Genomic DNA, 15,808 nt, shown 5'->3' with positions numbered 1-15,808 from the left:
ACGACAAAGAGGGAGACAGTCAACATGAGTTGGCAGGGGGCGGGATGGGGGGGTTGGTTGTGTCCGTCCTGAACTCTCATTTAAGTAGTTTCAGAAATGGATCCACTGAGCACATACAACGGCGTCAACATTTCTCTCATGAAGGCAACGGAGACTCTGAACACAGGTGTTCATTACATGGATGGGGAGTGTTCATCACATGGGTGGGGACTGCAGTTTCCCATGAAACGCACCTAAACCAGGAGAAAATGACACATGATACACCTAACTGCAGTAGCAGCACTTCCACGATGAGAAGGGCACAACTACGAGAGTGCATGTGAGATCAGAGAACCCACCACTGTCCATCCTGAGTGTCCTTCCCTCTGCTGTGACCCCTACTCCCAGGGAGGACTCAGAGAAGTTTACAAAAGCTCCAAGTGAAATGCAAATCAAGAGCAAAGCCTAAATTTAATTCATTCGATGTTCTGTGCACTACTAGACAGATGAAGTTCGGATAAAGGACAGGTCTGCATATCAAGGCCTTGAGTTTCACCCAGCAACTGGATGATGTGATGTGGGGTCTCAGAAAGAAGACGATCCCTCTGCTGGATGGCAGTGTCGTCAGACAGACTGTCACAGAGATGTGATGCTCACCTACGAGCCATTCAGGACCTAGAAGAAACGGCTGTTAGACGTTGTGTGTGTCTAATTCCAATGTGAGCAATTCACTTATTCTTGCTGGTGAAACAAGCTGCTGGAACAGTAAGATTTATAGCATAGCTTTTTCCCCCTCAAGATCCTAAAACTGGATCTGGCTTATCCAGAGATCCCTGAAATCTGGAAGTCCGTGGCTGATTCTGCAGAGAGGTTGGAGTTGAAAGGTGCACCCCCATGACAAGGACTGGTTTCAGATCTGGGTCTAGATTTCAGCATTTCCTGAGCTCCACCCGTGATCATGGCAGCTCTCTCTTATTCACATGTGGCACTGATTCTGACATCAACACCAAGCACATTCTGAGGTCACCAAAGTTCCCCAGTTTCCCTGGAAGACTGAAAAGCAGTCCTGGGAGAAGACAGCTCTCCAGAACCCGGGGACTGAGGGCTTGCTTGTCAAGTCAGCTGCAGACAGAATCTAGAGACAGACCCAGCAGAGGGCTGAGAGGAAGCAGTTATGGACACACACAACATGGTAAAATCTCTAAAACTGGAGACAGTAAAAGCATCAGTAAATAGAGGATTTTCCTTTTTCTTATAGACAGGTATGAATAAGGTTAAGTATTGGGTTAAGTTCGTCCAGGTTATTCCCAATGGGTAAGTGGGTGGTGGCCCCCGCAGGACGGGCCCAGACACATAAGCCATTCAAAGGATGCTCAACAGGTAACACAGGGAAGCCTGCGGGCTTGAGGCAGCTGTTTGCTAGACGGCGATATCTGAGTAAGGATCTTAGTCCAAACGTTTATGAGCAAATGCGCAGGGATTTCTTTGGTGCAGTTATAACATTACACTGAGACAGCTGCAGTTCCCAAAGGTATGTCATTCTTTTGAAAAGAATAAGTTTCATAAGAATAATGCCATTTCTTGTTCTGAAGATTATATAACCAGGAACATAAAAGGATGCAGAGACAAGCGTGGGCCCCTTGATACTGAGCATAAACCAGGCCTGAGCCACAGGACAGGCATGCAGTTATCAGGGATGCCCGGCCCCGTCCCTTCCTTAGACGGCCACATTAATGACTCATCTATTAGCCATTAGATGTGTGCGCACGCACATGTGCACATGTGTCCAGAGACAGGGAGGGAAAGAGGAAAGGGAAAAGAAAGCGAAGGTTCCGGCCTGCCCCACCTCCACTCAGATCACAGCAGGTCCCTTGAACATGGGGACCAGAGACCGCCCTGGAGCTTCTGCACTGCACTGTCCAGCGCTGAAGACACAGACCGCTTTTCCAGAGAACTCATCAGACTTCCTGAACTGCACATTTCACAACATTCAGAATGCTGACAGACCCCAATTTCCTCCTGAGACACCACTTCCTACTGCCCTTCAGGAGGCCATCAGCCACTCACTGCTGACCTTCACACAGATGCCTCCATTTGACACGTTTGTCACAACCACCAGCTTCTCAAGAACCCTCACAACCCCAGCGGCTCCTGTGTGTTGTCTGCAGGCGAGTGCTCCCCATCCTAGAGGACTACTTCGCCTAAGAAGGGCAGGTGAGGACGAAGTGACTGTCGGGAGTGCTTCCTCAAGATGAGGCTAGACAGGAATCGACTGGTCGGACAAGCAGAGGAGCGAGAGGAAAGACCTTAACGGACAGAGTCCATTAAGCCTGGCAGAGGGGACTGCAGGGGCCGGGGGTCAGCAGGCCTGGGAGGAACGCCCAGCTCACAAGGCAGGCCGCTCCGTACCTTTCAGCCCCGACTGGATGATGGTGGGAGACAAGTCGTCGTAGCTGTTCATCAGGCTGATGTCTCCAGAGGTGAAGCTGACGGTGAGCAGGGGCTTGATGTTCTGCACTGGGATGGGGTATGCTGCCGGACCATCTGTGGGAACAGAAGTGCCAGGTGAAAATGAGGCAACGAGCAAGTGACCCGAACCCAGGCCTGCATGTGCAGCCCTGCGGAGGCCTGGAAACTGCTAACAGTGCAGGCCAGACCCTGGGCTGGGGGGTCACCCAGGAAGGCGGCGCTGCACAGCATCAGGCTCTAACCACACAGAGCACGGGGGGAGCCCGGGACGAGAGGCGGTGGGGACAGCAGCCGTGCGGGCACCGGGTAGGGCTCCCTGGGCTCTGGATACCCTGCTGAGAGTTTACCAACCTGCGTGTCTCTGGGGATGTGCAAACATGAATTACTTTAATGTCACGTGCCATAGGAGGATGGGGGCAAGGATGAAAACATTTTCCTAATCCTGGTGCAATGAAAGCTGCCTTTCAACACTGGACACACTTTCACTGAATGTTACAGGCATCGAGCAGCTACCGTGAGTTCTTTGTTTTTACAGGAAGAGACCCCACATCTGGAGGAGGTGCAGGCTGGCTGTGGCTGATGCCCACTGTGCCTGAGTGTGAGGAGACGTGTGTGTGCGCACGCATGTGTATTAAGGAAGGAGCCCTGAGGGGTGCTCCTCTGCATCCACCCCCTGCAGTGGGTCAGCCTGACACCTGCTCACTCACCCTGCTCAGCCCACCTGCAGAGGGTCTTGTAATAACTGTCCTCTGCTTTACTTTATGATGCTGCAGGTACTGACCTCTGTGCTCTAATTCCCAAGGTCACCAGGAACACCCTGCTCTCTCTGAAAGGCAAGTTGCAATCTCCTTCAAATTGCCCCACTGCTTCTGAGGAGGGGAACTGGTTAGAATGTAGCTGGGAACTAATGCTGCTCTTAGACTTCATCTGGACGTGCTCCATCACCTTGGTCTCTGGACCCTATTTCTCCCCTAGTAAGAGGGGAAAAGCAAGTGTGCATTCAACGCAGTAAGTTCTGTTTTAAAAGTATGCTGAGCCCAGTGTTGAAAGACACCAACTTGATCAATGACATCGGCAGTCCTTCCATTCCACTACTCATCACACAGTCTCCTTTAAAAAGAGGGGCTGGAGCAGGGATGGGACCTTGGGAGAGAGTCAGAGCCCTGGGGGGCCACGCTGAGGGCTGACAGTGGGGACGGCCAGGCCAGCACCCACCCCCAAGGCTTCTGCTCTGGGGCCTCAGGCATGCTTAGGGTGGTGGGCAGAGGCAGAACCTGAAATCACCCCACCAAGGGACTGAAACCATCTATCATGACTGGGCCAAATGTTCACAAAGTCAGATGTCATCTACTCTACTCTAACATCACTGCAAGGCTTGGAGGCGGGGGGGAGCGGGGGGGGCGGGGGGTGAGGGCAGTGGGTTCTTCTAAACTGAGGGAAGGGAAGGGAAGAGCAAGGGAAGACCTGCCTGAAATAAACAGGCAGGGACATGGCGTCCAGCCCACTGTGCTGGCCTGCGTCTCGGGCAGAACTAAGCCCTTCCGCACAGCCAGGCTCCCTGGCTTCAGGAGCTTATGGACCTGGACACTATGGGTGAGGGCGCGGGAACCGCACAGCAGTCTTCTCCTGCAGCTCTGTTCTCACTAGGTCCCCAGTCCTCACAACACCCCAGGGACGGAAACAGCCGTCAGTCTCTTTCTGCGTCTAGGAAAACCAGTGGAGGGCCAAGCCACCAGACCAGTGATTCTGCGAAAAGGGATGGCAGCGAGGTGACGGTCCGTCCAGGTCAGAGACTGGGTCGGCTCTGCCCTGCATTCTGCTGAGAACCCCGCCCGGTACGGCCAGGCACCGCGCTGTGGCGGGCCGCCCCGTCCCCCCATGGGGAGGGGTCCTTCTCCTTCCTGCCCTCCCCGCGTGGCCACCTTGGGGCGGGGAGTAGTCGTCCGAGTCGGTGTCACTCTCGCTGCTGTCCTCCACCAGGAAGGCGGGGTAGTTCCAGGACATGCTGAGGATGCCGTCCGACTCGTGCAGGAGGATGTGGGCCAGCATCCGGCCGTGGCAGTCCATGACGATCACCTGCCCATCGGCGGTGCCAAACAGTACCTGCAGCAGAGGAGCGGAACCCCTGATGGGCGGGCAGCGAGGACAGCGGTTGTGGCCCCACCCCACCTCAACGTATTCACAGGAGAGAATACCTGAGAACTGGAAGAAGAGATCAGTTAAGCAATAGGGATACACAAAGCATAAAGTGGCGGAAACTTAGCTGGCTCTTACTAAGAGAATTTTAGGCCTCTATTAGCGAAAGGGGACTAGTGCTGTAATACATATGTTATGTGGACGCTTTCAAATAATGTCAAAATTACCATGTCACATTTTGTGGGTTGCTTTTTTTTTTTTTTCAACTGGAGGAGCGGGGGTCAAGAAGAAGGTAATATTCTCTTATTTTTCTTTAAAAAAAAAAAAAAGCAGTAGCAGAGGATCATCGTATGCAAGTGTATGTAAGCAGGTTTATCTTGTGTTCCATTTCACTGAGAATAGTAATGGGGTTGATGTATTTAAGTAATAATGTTATAGTAAATTAATGGTATTAATATATTAAGTGCTTACTTTGTACTAAGCACAATTTTAACAAACTTTACCTCATCGACTGTCTGAATAATTCTGGCAGCTAAGCCCCAGCACTGCTGGCATGAAGCTGAGATGCCTTGTGTACTGAGGGCTGCTCCTGGGGGTCCCCTCAGTCACCTGCCCCTAGCACACACTCAGGTGTGTGCTGGGGTGCGAGTAGGCACACAGCCAGGGCTAAGCACAAGCAGGCAGAGGAAGGCTGGGTGCGGGGGTGGGAGGGGATGGTGGGCGCCCTCCATCAGAGCGGCAGAGGAGCCGCTCACAGCTGCTGGAAGCCCCTGACAGGCGTCATTCCGATGGGTGGCCCTGAAGGGCCCGTTGGAGCCCAGGAAGCAGAGCTCCCTAAGGACACCTGTGTTCTCTCCTACTATGTGTGCTGGGCCCTGCAGTGCCTGTGTGTTCTGGCACTGAAATCTTTGTATCTTTTGTGTCTAATGAGAATTCTCTAACCGTCAGCAACTCATTGTGAGAACCACCCAAGTTATTTCCATTTTATAGATGCAGAAACAACTTAACAGAGCTCAAGTAAGTTGACAAAGTCATTAAGTGGTCAAGCCAGGGCTATCTACCTAGAAGGACCAGGATTCACATAAAGGGAAAGTTATTTACGACTCTTTAGGTCCATGCCTCTTTCTGCTGTTAAGACTTTGACACTGAGCTTCTGGAGGTCAAAGACTGTCCATAGCTGTACCTGGGACCTAACAGGAGCTTTGGGTACAGTGGACGTTAAATAAGTATTTACGGTTACATGAATAAGTTAAAGTCAGTGACAATCAGAAGGCAATCTTAGGGCATAAATCCAGATGATTAAGATAGATTAACTGCAAAACAAGATATATTTCATTTAAATAGTAATAAGCTGACAGAATTTACAGAGCTGTTCAGATAAACCAATTGTCCATCAAACATTCCTTTAAACATGAGCTACATTTTAATGACTGGAAAGTAAGGAAAAAAAAAGGAAAGCTGGAACAGTTTTCCCTCAGGGCTCGTGATGAATCATTACTGAATGATGCTTACAGCAAAAAGAGATAAGTTGTACTAGGAACACAGTAAAAGTCATTTTAGGAAAAGTTGAATTCTTGGCTACCAACATTGAAAATGAGTATCTACTAGCATGTCCACAAGGACCTCATAAGACATGGGCAGGGGGAGGCGGAGACAGCAGGTGTCTCCTGAGCAGTCCGCAGTGCAGATGAAGATGAAATGTGACCTCTTGTAACTTCAACTACAATTTACATATTTCAGAGGAAGAAGATGTATGGAAGTCCTCTAAAGCGACATCCCAGGATACAGGCTTTTATTCTCCAGTTCCCACATCCTCACTCACTTGTTCAAGCATGTCTGAAGGGCAGCGTCATACCTCGGAGTATGTGAAAGGGTTATTTCACCACTTATGACTTTGTTTCTCATAACCATAGCTCATGAGCAGCCAACAGCAAACAGTTATTCTTCTCAAGTACCCAGAATTAAAATGGATCAAACTCAAAAAGCTCCCTGGGCCCTTCCACTGTAGTTCCCACAGTCTCCACTGGCATGATGATCATCACTATTCTTGTATCTTACTGTGTGATTATTTGATCTGTCTGACTCCCATGCTAGACATAAGTTTTTGAGGACATGGACCGTGTCTGTTCTCACTACGCTCTCCCCAGGGCCTGTCCTCGGATGACATACAGCAGCGCCTGTGAAGGGAGGGAGGAAATGAAGCATCATTTGAGTAACACATTTTTCCATTTTGGAGAAGAACAGACACCATCTAATTCCTGAATGAAGGACTGGTGGCTTAATGAGTTTTCAGTGTTCAACATCACACTAAAACAAAAGAGGACAAGAAAACCAGCCTCCAAATTCCCCAACATTATTCAACTCCGACTGCAGCTCTCTTGGAAGTTAATGCACTATTAAGATCAGGGAGAAGGAAAAAGGCATCCCTAACGCTCGAGTTGTCAAGCAGCGATGGAGGAAGTTACCCTGTTTCGGAGCAAGTATGTCAGATAACTGAAGAACATGGATATGACGTAAAATCAGATTTCTGAAAATCTCTTCTATTACAAGTTCTTTTCATGCTTAATCACTTTTAACGAGATAAAGCTTCTCCGAGCCAAGCACTTCAAAGGAACAAGACAGCAAATTCTAAACAATACTGAATACACATATGGGCAAAAGCATCAGTCTCTGCAGCCTCTCCTCCCTAATTCTGGGCCTCTGGACAGACTGGTCCGGCTCCTCTTGCCCAGGCTCGGTCTCCTCCTTTAGGCTTGGCCCAGACCCTTTCCCCTCTCTAGGAGGTCACAGTCATGTCCTTGGCCTGGCGTGCTCCCTGTCCAGGCCATTCCCCTAAGCTCCAGACTCACACACTCCAACTGCCTGCCAGCCGCTGAGCCCCGGATGTGTTAAAGGCCAGGCCCATCAGAGCCAACCTGTCCCCGATGAGGTGCATGACCTCGCCTGTACCCGGCCAGCACACACAGCAGGTCCTCTGCCGGCAGAGACTGTGGTTTGTGCTTTATCTCCAGTGTCCAGTGAGGGGCCTGGTATGTAGCAGGTGCTCAGACATCACGTGTCAAGGCTTTTAAGACCCACCACACAGAATTATTCTCACTCCAGCCATGGTCCCCACAGTACTCTGTTTCCATGGTACCATGAGCTTCCTGAGGGCAGGTCTGCAGCCATAGGTTCTTACCTGCTGCCAGTCACCAGTGGATGCTCAGTGACTCTCAGTAAATGAATTTCTGCCCAAGGCTTTTGCCTTTGCCCAAGTATTCCTACACATGAACAGCTTCTTTCTTTTCTTCTTTTAACTAGATCAATGCTCAAATTTTCCCATAAAACTGGCCTCCAAAACACTTTTAGTTATGGATAATTGAGATTTCTGTCTCATATTTCCCCTACTATTTCTGCTGGACTGCAGGCTTCACAGAGTGGTGGAGATAATGTTCCCTCTGTAATATGTACCCTAAGAACCAAAGGTGGTAGAAACCTGCCAGCCCTTGGGGTTCACTGGCTGTCCCTCAGGACAGGGGATGCTGCTTCAGGGCAGTGTTTAATACCATGGCAATGTTTTTAAAAAATTGTGGTATTCACATACAATCTCTCCATTCTAAACTATTTTTAGATGTAATCATTTTAAAATGTAACACAATTATCACCAGCAATTTAAAAAGAACTAAGCCACAGGAAGAAGACAGAAAAGCATTCAAAAGATTTATGTTTTGGAACCAGTGATGATATATCATCAGTACCTTTATCTCTGGAGACTGGTCCTCACCTAAATTCTTGAATAAAGACCACGTTAGGAAATTTCAACTATAAAAATACATGCTTCTGTAAATGCAGTAGAGTTCAACGAGTAGCACATGAACTAGTCACAAAAGGAGTTGATTTTTCCCATTTATTTGCTTTTGTGATTTAAAGCTGGGGGAGAGGATGACAAAGTTATTACAAATTCCGACTACAGGCATACCTTATTATACTTTGCATATATTGGTTTTTTTTTTTTTTTTTTTTAACCAAAAAGAAGGTTTGTAGCAAACCTGCATCAAGCTAGGCTGTTTGTGCCGTTTTTCCAGCATGATTTGGTTACTTTGGGTATCCGTGTAATATTTTGATAATTCTCACAGTATTTCAAACTTTTTCATTATTATATTTGTCATGGTGATCTGTGACCAGGGACCTTTGATTTTACTATTGTAATTCTTTTGGGAAACCAGGTCCATGTAAGATGGTAAACTTGATTATTTAAATGACAACAAAGGATCTAGACTACGACATAAACTTAGTTGATAAAGCAGGGCTTGTGGGAACTGACTGATTTTGAAAGTTCTCCTCAGTATAGAAAGCTATCAAATACAGCACTGCATGCTACAGAGAAATGGTTCATGAAAGGAAGAGCCAATTGATGTGGCAAGCTTCATTGCTGTTTCACTTTAAGAAACGGCCTCAGCCACCCCCACATTTAGCAACCACCACCCTGAGCAGTCAGCAACCATCAACACTGTGACAAGGCCCTCCCCCAACAGAAAGATTACCACTTGCTCAGATAATGGCATTTTTTTTTAGCAATAAAGTATTTTAAAATTAAAGTACATACAATTTTTCTTTTAGCCATAATGCTACTGCATACTTTTAATAGACTATAGTATAGTATAAACATAATTTTTGTATGCACTGGGAAACCAAAAAATGTATCTGATTCACTGTAGTGCAGTGGTCTGGAACCAAACCCACAAAACCTCTGAGAGATGCTTGTAGCTGGTGTCGAGTGCCTACATGCACAGCTGTGGAAGGAGGAGGGGAGGGAGGCGGAGTAACGTCCCTTTGCGCCTTGGCAGGAATCTTCTGTCCTGAGATACACCAAAGTAACACTTCTGTTCTGAAAAGACCTCCCTGTCAGCTTCAAAACACTAGCTTTCACATGTGCTTCAAGGCCAGATTTGAGCATTTTGTGACTAATATTTTTTAGTATTTTTTCAGTCACTGACATCAGACATTTGTAAAGGACAGAATTGCTCAATTGATTAACAGAGTATTTCCTGGTTCAAAAAAAAAAAAAAGGATAAAATATAACTTCACAATTGATTCTAATAACCATTTCTAAAACAGCCATTTTAAGACTTATTCTGATAAACATGGGAAAGAAATCTAGCCCAAAACAGCTATAATAAAAATTTGTATCTTTGGGCTAAACATGTAATTTTGAAGTCGTTTCATCTCCTCACTGCAGGTTAAGTGCTTATAAACTAACCCATAAAGAAGAGAACCCACTATATGTTTAAAGATTTTCAGAGAAGGAGATAGTCTATCCACCTCAGGTACTGAATTTAACATTAAATAATTTTCATTGCTATAACATTCTTCCCCAAATCTTGCAGGTTCCATTTTAAAGTTTATTCATCCTTTTAAGACACCTACACATTATTTCTGGGGAGTGGAGGGGAACAGTCTGACTACAGGACTAATTTAAAAACATATTTAACTAGGATACCTCCGGAAGGACACACAAGTAACTGGAAACACCGATCACCTCTGGGGACAGAAGTGAGTGGCTGAGGGTAGTGGGGAGAAAGGGAACTTTTCATCATATATCCTTTTGAACATTTAGGATTATACTGTGAGTATGCTATTGAAATATACTTAAGTACACATGGAATGAAGTAGAGAGAAAAGGTTCAGGAATACAGCTCCATTATCAGATCTCTGGAGCTGGATGAAATGTGCTGGGCCTGTTTGCTGAAGATCGTCTTAAGTCTACTTGTGAAACATGCTTTCCTTTGCAAAGAACTCAGAATTGGGAGTTGGCTTGCTAGGGGTCTGGTTCTAGTTTGATTCCTAACTACTTATGTCACTTTCAATTGATCATTTGCCTTCCTGAGTACTGTTCTCATCTTCATCTAAAAATGGTTGTATTAGATGAGTTTTCAAATCCTTTCCTGTTTCAAAAGGCTCCAAATCTTTCAATAAATATTTAAATACATTTCTCATTATGTGGAAATAGTCATTTTTTCCTGTGGCTACTAATAAACTTCCTTAACAAAAGGGCTAAGAGGAAATGACTTCCTGGTCTGAAGAGACTGAAAGCCTCGTGACTCAACAGCAGAGGTCAGGGTGTGCAGTGATGGGGCACGTCCAGCAGCGCCTGCGGCTGCCGTCAAACACCAATGAAGCTGACACCAGTCAAGGAGGTGAGATCAGATTTTACCCAGGAATCACTACTGCATGGCAAGCAGCTGACCTCAGCTTCTACTTGTGCAGACATGACTGGGCATCTTAAAGGGAGGGTGGGAGAGGGGAAGAGGAGGGAGGTGGGATGCTCAATCTTGTCAAATGCTTTTTCTGCATCTACTGAGATGACCATATGGTTCTTATCCTGTATTTTGTTAACAGGTGTATCACAGTGATTGATTTTTATATGGTGAACATCTTCACATCCCAGGGATAAATCCCACTTGATTGTTGTGTGGGATTCTTTTAATGAGCTATTTTACTCGGTTTGCTAGTATTTTGTTGTGGATTTTTGCATCTATGTTCATTAGGGATACTGGTCTGTAATTTTCTTTCCTTACAGTGTCTTTGTCTGGCTTTGGTATCAGGGTGACGCTGGCCCAATACTACAAAGCTTTTGGAGGAAAACATAGGCAGAACACTCACTGACATAAATGACAGCAGTAACTTTTTCAATTCATCTCCTTAGGGTAATGGAAATAAAACAAAAATAAACAAATGGGACCTAATTAAAAAGCTTGTGCATAGCAAAGGAAACTACAAACAAAATGAAAAGACAACCTACAGAAGGGGAGAAAATGATGCAACCAACAAGGGATTAATCTCCAAAATTTACAAACAGCGCATGCAGCCCAATATCCAAGAGACCAAACAACCCAATCAAAAAATGGGCAGAGGATCTAAACAGATGTTTCTTCAAGGAAGACATACAGAAGGCCAAGAGGCACATGAAAAGACATTCAACATCACTTTTAAAGAAATGCGAATCAAAACTACAATGAGGTATCACCTCACACCCAGTCAGAAAGGCCATCATCAAAAACTCGATAAACAGGGCCTCCCTGGTGGCTCAGTGATGAAGAATCCGCCCGCCAATGCAGGAGACATGGGCTCAATCCCTGATCAGGGAAGACCCCATATGCTACGGAGCAGTTAAGCCTGTGTGCCCCAACCACTGAACCTGTGCTCTAGAGCCTGGGAGCTGCAACTATGGCGCCCACATGCCATATACTCCTGAAGACCGCATGTCCTAGAGCCTGTGCTCTGCAACAAGAGAAGCCGCCACAATGAGAAGCCCCTGCATCGCAGCTAGAGAGTAGCCTGCTCGCCACAACTAGAGAAGAACCTTGCACAGCAATGAAAACTCAGCACAGCCATAAATAAATTAATAAAAAATTTAAAAATCTACAAAGAATAGATGCTGGAGAGGGTGTGGAGAAAAGGGCACCTTCCTATACTGTTGTTCGGAATGTAAATTGGTATAGCCACCATGGAGAACAGTGACGGAGGTTTCTTAAAATGTTAAAAATAGAACTACCATATGATCCAGCAACAGTATATTAAAAAGCAGAGACATTACGTTGCTGACAAAGGTTTGTCTAGTCAAAGCTATGGTTTTTCCAGTACTCATGTATGGATGTGAGAGCTGGACCATAAAGAAAGCTGAGCACCAAAGAACCGATGCAAGCAGTATGTGACATATTATACTATGTATATAATTATTATTAAAATAAACGATGTAGTGTTTGAAATAAAAAAAGCAAACATATCTGTTAGGTCTACTTGGTTTACAGTGTTGTCAAAGGGCACTGTTTCTCTATGGATTTTCCCTCTGGATGTTCTATCCAGTATTGAGAATGGTAGTGAAGTCTCCCACATTAATGTATTGCTGTCTATTTAGGTTGCTGCAAAAGTAATTGTGGTTTTGCATTGTTGAACTTTGCTGTTTGATATTAAAATACATTCTTAAATGTGGTTATGTTATACATCATTTTAATGTGCATTTTTCACTTTATGGTTTTTTTTGCTAATGACTTATTACTCACTGTTTATTTTATATTTATTTAGACCAGGGAAATGTTGTTAGACGAAAAGCAAATTTGAGCAATTTTCTTATTCAAGTTCAAAATGGGTAGTAAAGCAGCAGAGACAACTCACAATATCAGCAATGCATCTGGCCCAGGAACTGCTAATGAATGTACAATGCAGTAGTGGTTCCAGAAGCCATGCAAAGGAGACAAGAACCTTGAAGATGAGGAGAGCAGTGACTGGTCACTGGAAGTTGACAACGACCAACTGAGAGAATCATTGAAGCTGATCCTCTTACAAATACACAAGAAGTTGTTGAAGAACTCAATGTCGACCACTAAGGTGTCTGAAGCAAACTGGAAAGGTGAAGGGGTTCCCAAGTGGTGTTAGTTGTAAAGAACCCACTTGCTAATGCAGGAGCCAAAAGAGATGCGAGTTCTATCCCTGGATAGGGAAGATATCCTGGAGAAGGGCATGGCAACCGACTTCAGTGTTCTTGCCTGGAGAATCCCGTGGATAGAGAAGCCTGGCAAGCTCCAGTCCATAAGCTCGATAAGTGGATGCCTCATGAGCTGACCCAAAATTTTAAAAAACATTGTTGCATTGAAGTGTTGTCTTCTCTTATTTTACACAACAACAATGAACCATTTCTCGATTGGATTGTGACATGCGGTGAAAAGTGTCATTTTACATGACAACCGGTGATGACCAGCTTAGGGGCTAGCTGAGAAGATTGAAACCACTTTCTAAAGCCAACCTGCACCAAAAAAAGGTCATGATCATTGTTTGGTGGTCTGCTGCTGGTCTGATCCACTGCAGCTTTCTGAATCCCAGTGAAACCATTACATCTGAGAAGTATGCTCAGCAAATGGATGCGCTGCACCAAAAACTGCAAGGCCTGCAGCTGGCATTGGTCAACAGAATGAGTCCAATTTTCCATGACAACACCCAACCACATGTCGCGCAACTAATGCTTCAAAAGTTGAATGAATTGGGCTATGAAGTTTTGCCTCACTCACCCTATTCACCTGATCTGTCGCCAACCTACTACCACTTCTTCAAGCATCTTGACAACCTTTTCAGGGAAAATACTTCCACAACCAGCAGGAGGCAGAAAATGCTTTCCAACAGTTTGCTGAGTCCTGATTTTTTTTTTAATTAAGTAATTCATTTTAATTGGAGGCTAATTACTTTACAATATTGTGGTGGTTTTTGCCATACATAGACATGAATCAGCCACGGGTGACCTGTATCCCCCCATCCCGAACCCCCCCCACCTCCCTCCCCACCCCATCCCTCTAGGTTGTCCCAAAGCACTGGCTTTGAGTGCCCTGCTTCATGCATCGAATTTGCACTGGTCATCTATTTTACATATGGTAATGATTTTAAATTCATGGTCCAAAATCAAAATTACTTTTTCACCAACCTTAATATTTCTAATATTTCTCCTTTCAGTTGTGTCAATGTTTGCTTTATATAATAATTGAGTGTTCTGTATATTCAGGTGCTCTATTGTTGTATGCATATATACTTACAGTTGTTATTTCTTACTGGTAAATTGACCCTTTTGCCTTTATGTTTTTCCTTATCTCTTGTAACATCTATTCTGTGTGATATAATTACAGTCATCCTTGTTCTCTTTTGGTCATCATTTGCATGGAATATCTTTTTCCATCTCTTCACTTTCAGCCTATATATGATCTTCAATCTGAAGTAAGTCTCCTACAGGAAGCATACATCTGGATCTTGTTTTTGTTTTTTTTTCAGCAGACTAGCTGCTTTGTGTCTTTTTATTAGGGGGTTTAATTCATTTAAAGTCATTATTAATAGGGAAGGACTTATTATTGCTATCTTGTTAACTGTTTTCTGTCAGTTTCCTAGTTCGTTTGTCCCTCTCTTCCTCTCTTGCTATCTTCCTTTGTGTTTCATTGAATTTTTTTATATTCATATGCTTGGATTTCTTTTTCTTTTGCATATCATCTAGAAGTATTTTCTCTGGTCACATGGAGCTTACATGAAAGAAATTATAGCTAATGTCAGTCTACTTTAAACTCGTAAACAACTATAGTTGCATAAAAAACTCTACTTCTAATTATTTCATTCCACTGCATTTTATGTTACTGATGTCACAATTTGTATATTTTTACACTGCGTATTCATTGACACAGTCATTTCTAATAGTTGTCTTTTAAGTTTTATCATAACTAAAAGTGATATATCCATCAACCATTAAGTAACAAAAGTCTGCATTTGTGTATACATTCATTAGCAAGTTTTATACTTTCATATTGTTGTTTGCCATCCTTTCATTTCAACTTAATTCCCCTTAAGCATTTGTTGTAAGGCAGGTCTAGTGGTGATGAACTACTTTAGCTTCTGTGTGTCTGGGAAAGCCTTTATCTCTCTATCACTTTTGAAGTACAGTTTTGCAGGGTATGGTATTCTTGACTGACAGTTTTTTCATTTAGCATTTTGAATATGTAGTCACATCCCCTTCTGTACTGCAAGGTTCCTACTGAAAAGTTCACTAATAGCTTTATGGAGTTCTCCTTGTATGAGACAAGTTGCTTTTTTCTTGCCGATTTTAAAATCTGCTTGGTTTTTGGACTTTTGATGACCTGATTATGGTATGTGTCAGTACTTCTCTGAGTTCATCTTCTTTGGAATCCATGAGGATCACTGAATCTGTATGTCTATTCCCCTTTTGGGGGAGTTTTCAGCAATTATTTCTTTGGGTAAACAGTCTGGCCCCTCCCCCTGCCTCTTTTCTTCTGAGACTCCCATAATACATATAGTGGTCAATGTAATGGTATCCCACAAGTCCCTCAAGTTTTCTTCATGCTTTCACTTCTTTTTTCTCCTCTGACTAAATAATTTCCAATGATCCATCTTCAAGTTTGCTGATTATTTCCACTGCTTCATCTAATCTGCTGCTGAAACACCCCAGTGTATTTTTTCATTTCAGTTATCGTACACATCGGCTACTTAATTTCTAATTGAAAAAACACTTAAAAACATTTGCAAGTCTCACCTGGTTCATGCATTTTCTCTTTCACTCACTGAGCATCCTTACGACTGCTATTTTGAATTCTTTGTCAGGTAAATTTTATATGTCCATTTCACTGGGGTCAGTTTCTGGAGATTTATCTTGTACCTTTGTTTGGGACTTATTTCCCTGTTTCTTAATTTTTCTTGACTC

The 15,808-nt window shown here is 44.4% G+C and overlaps 1 protein-coding gene and 1 long non-coding RNA gene across 6 annotated transcripts in view; one reads left to right on the top strand and one right to left on the bottom strand.

The window, feature by feature from the left end:
- Positions 1 to 15,808, bottom strand: part of TULP4 (TUB like protein 4) — a 187,568-nt gene that overhangs the window by 27,977 nt on the left and 143,783 nt on the right. For all 3 annotated transcript variants that reach the window (XM_061130428.1, XM_061130427.1, XM_061130429.1), the window contains exons 5-6: positions 4,371 to 4,551; positions 2,389 to 2,523 (exon numbers count right to left, since the gene is read on the bottom strand). In XM_061130428.1, coding sequence (XP_060986411.1) covers positions 2,389 to 2,523; positions 4,371 to 4,551 — 316 coding nt within the window. The remainder of the gene's footprint in view (positions 1 to 2,388; positions 2,524 to 4,370; positions 4,552 to 15,808) is intronic.
- LOC133047270 (uncharacterized) lies at positions 46 to 5,166 on the top strand. Of its 3 annotated transcripts, none has more exons than XR_009690705.1 (5): positions 46 to 2,193; positions 2,396 to 2,471; positions 3,251 to 3,456; positions 4,096 to 4,283; positions 4,429 to 5,166. It is a non-coding gene; the product is annotated as an uncharacterized LOC133047270 (long non-coding RNA). The 3 variants fall into 3 exon arrangements; XR_009690703.1 differs by having other exon boundaries at positions 4,096 to 4,233; positions 4,429 to 4,557; XR_009690704.1 differs by having other exon boundaries at positions 3,222 to 3,456; positions 4,096 to 4,233; positions 4,429 to 4,557.

The sequence above is a fragment of the Dama dama genome, chromosome 26, assembly GCF_033118175.1.
Source record: "Dama dama isolate Ldn47 chromosome 26, ASM3311817v1, whole genome shotgun sequence".
In the NCBI taxonomy this organism is placed as follows: domain Eukaryota; kingdom Metazoa; phylum Chordata; class Mammalia; order Artiodactyla; family Cervidae; genus Dama; species Dama dama.
Note: the sequence above shows the minus strand (reverse complement) of the source record. Positions and strands in the feature narration are given on the sequence as shown.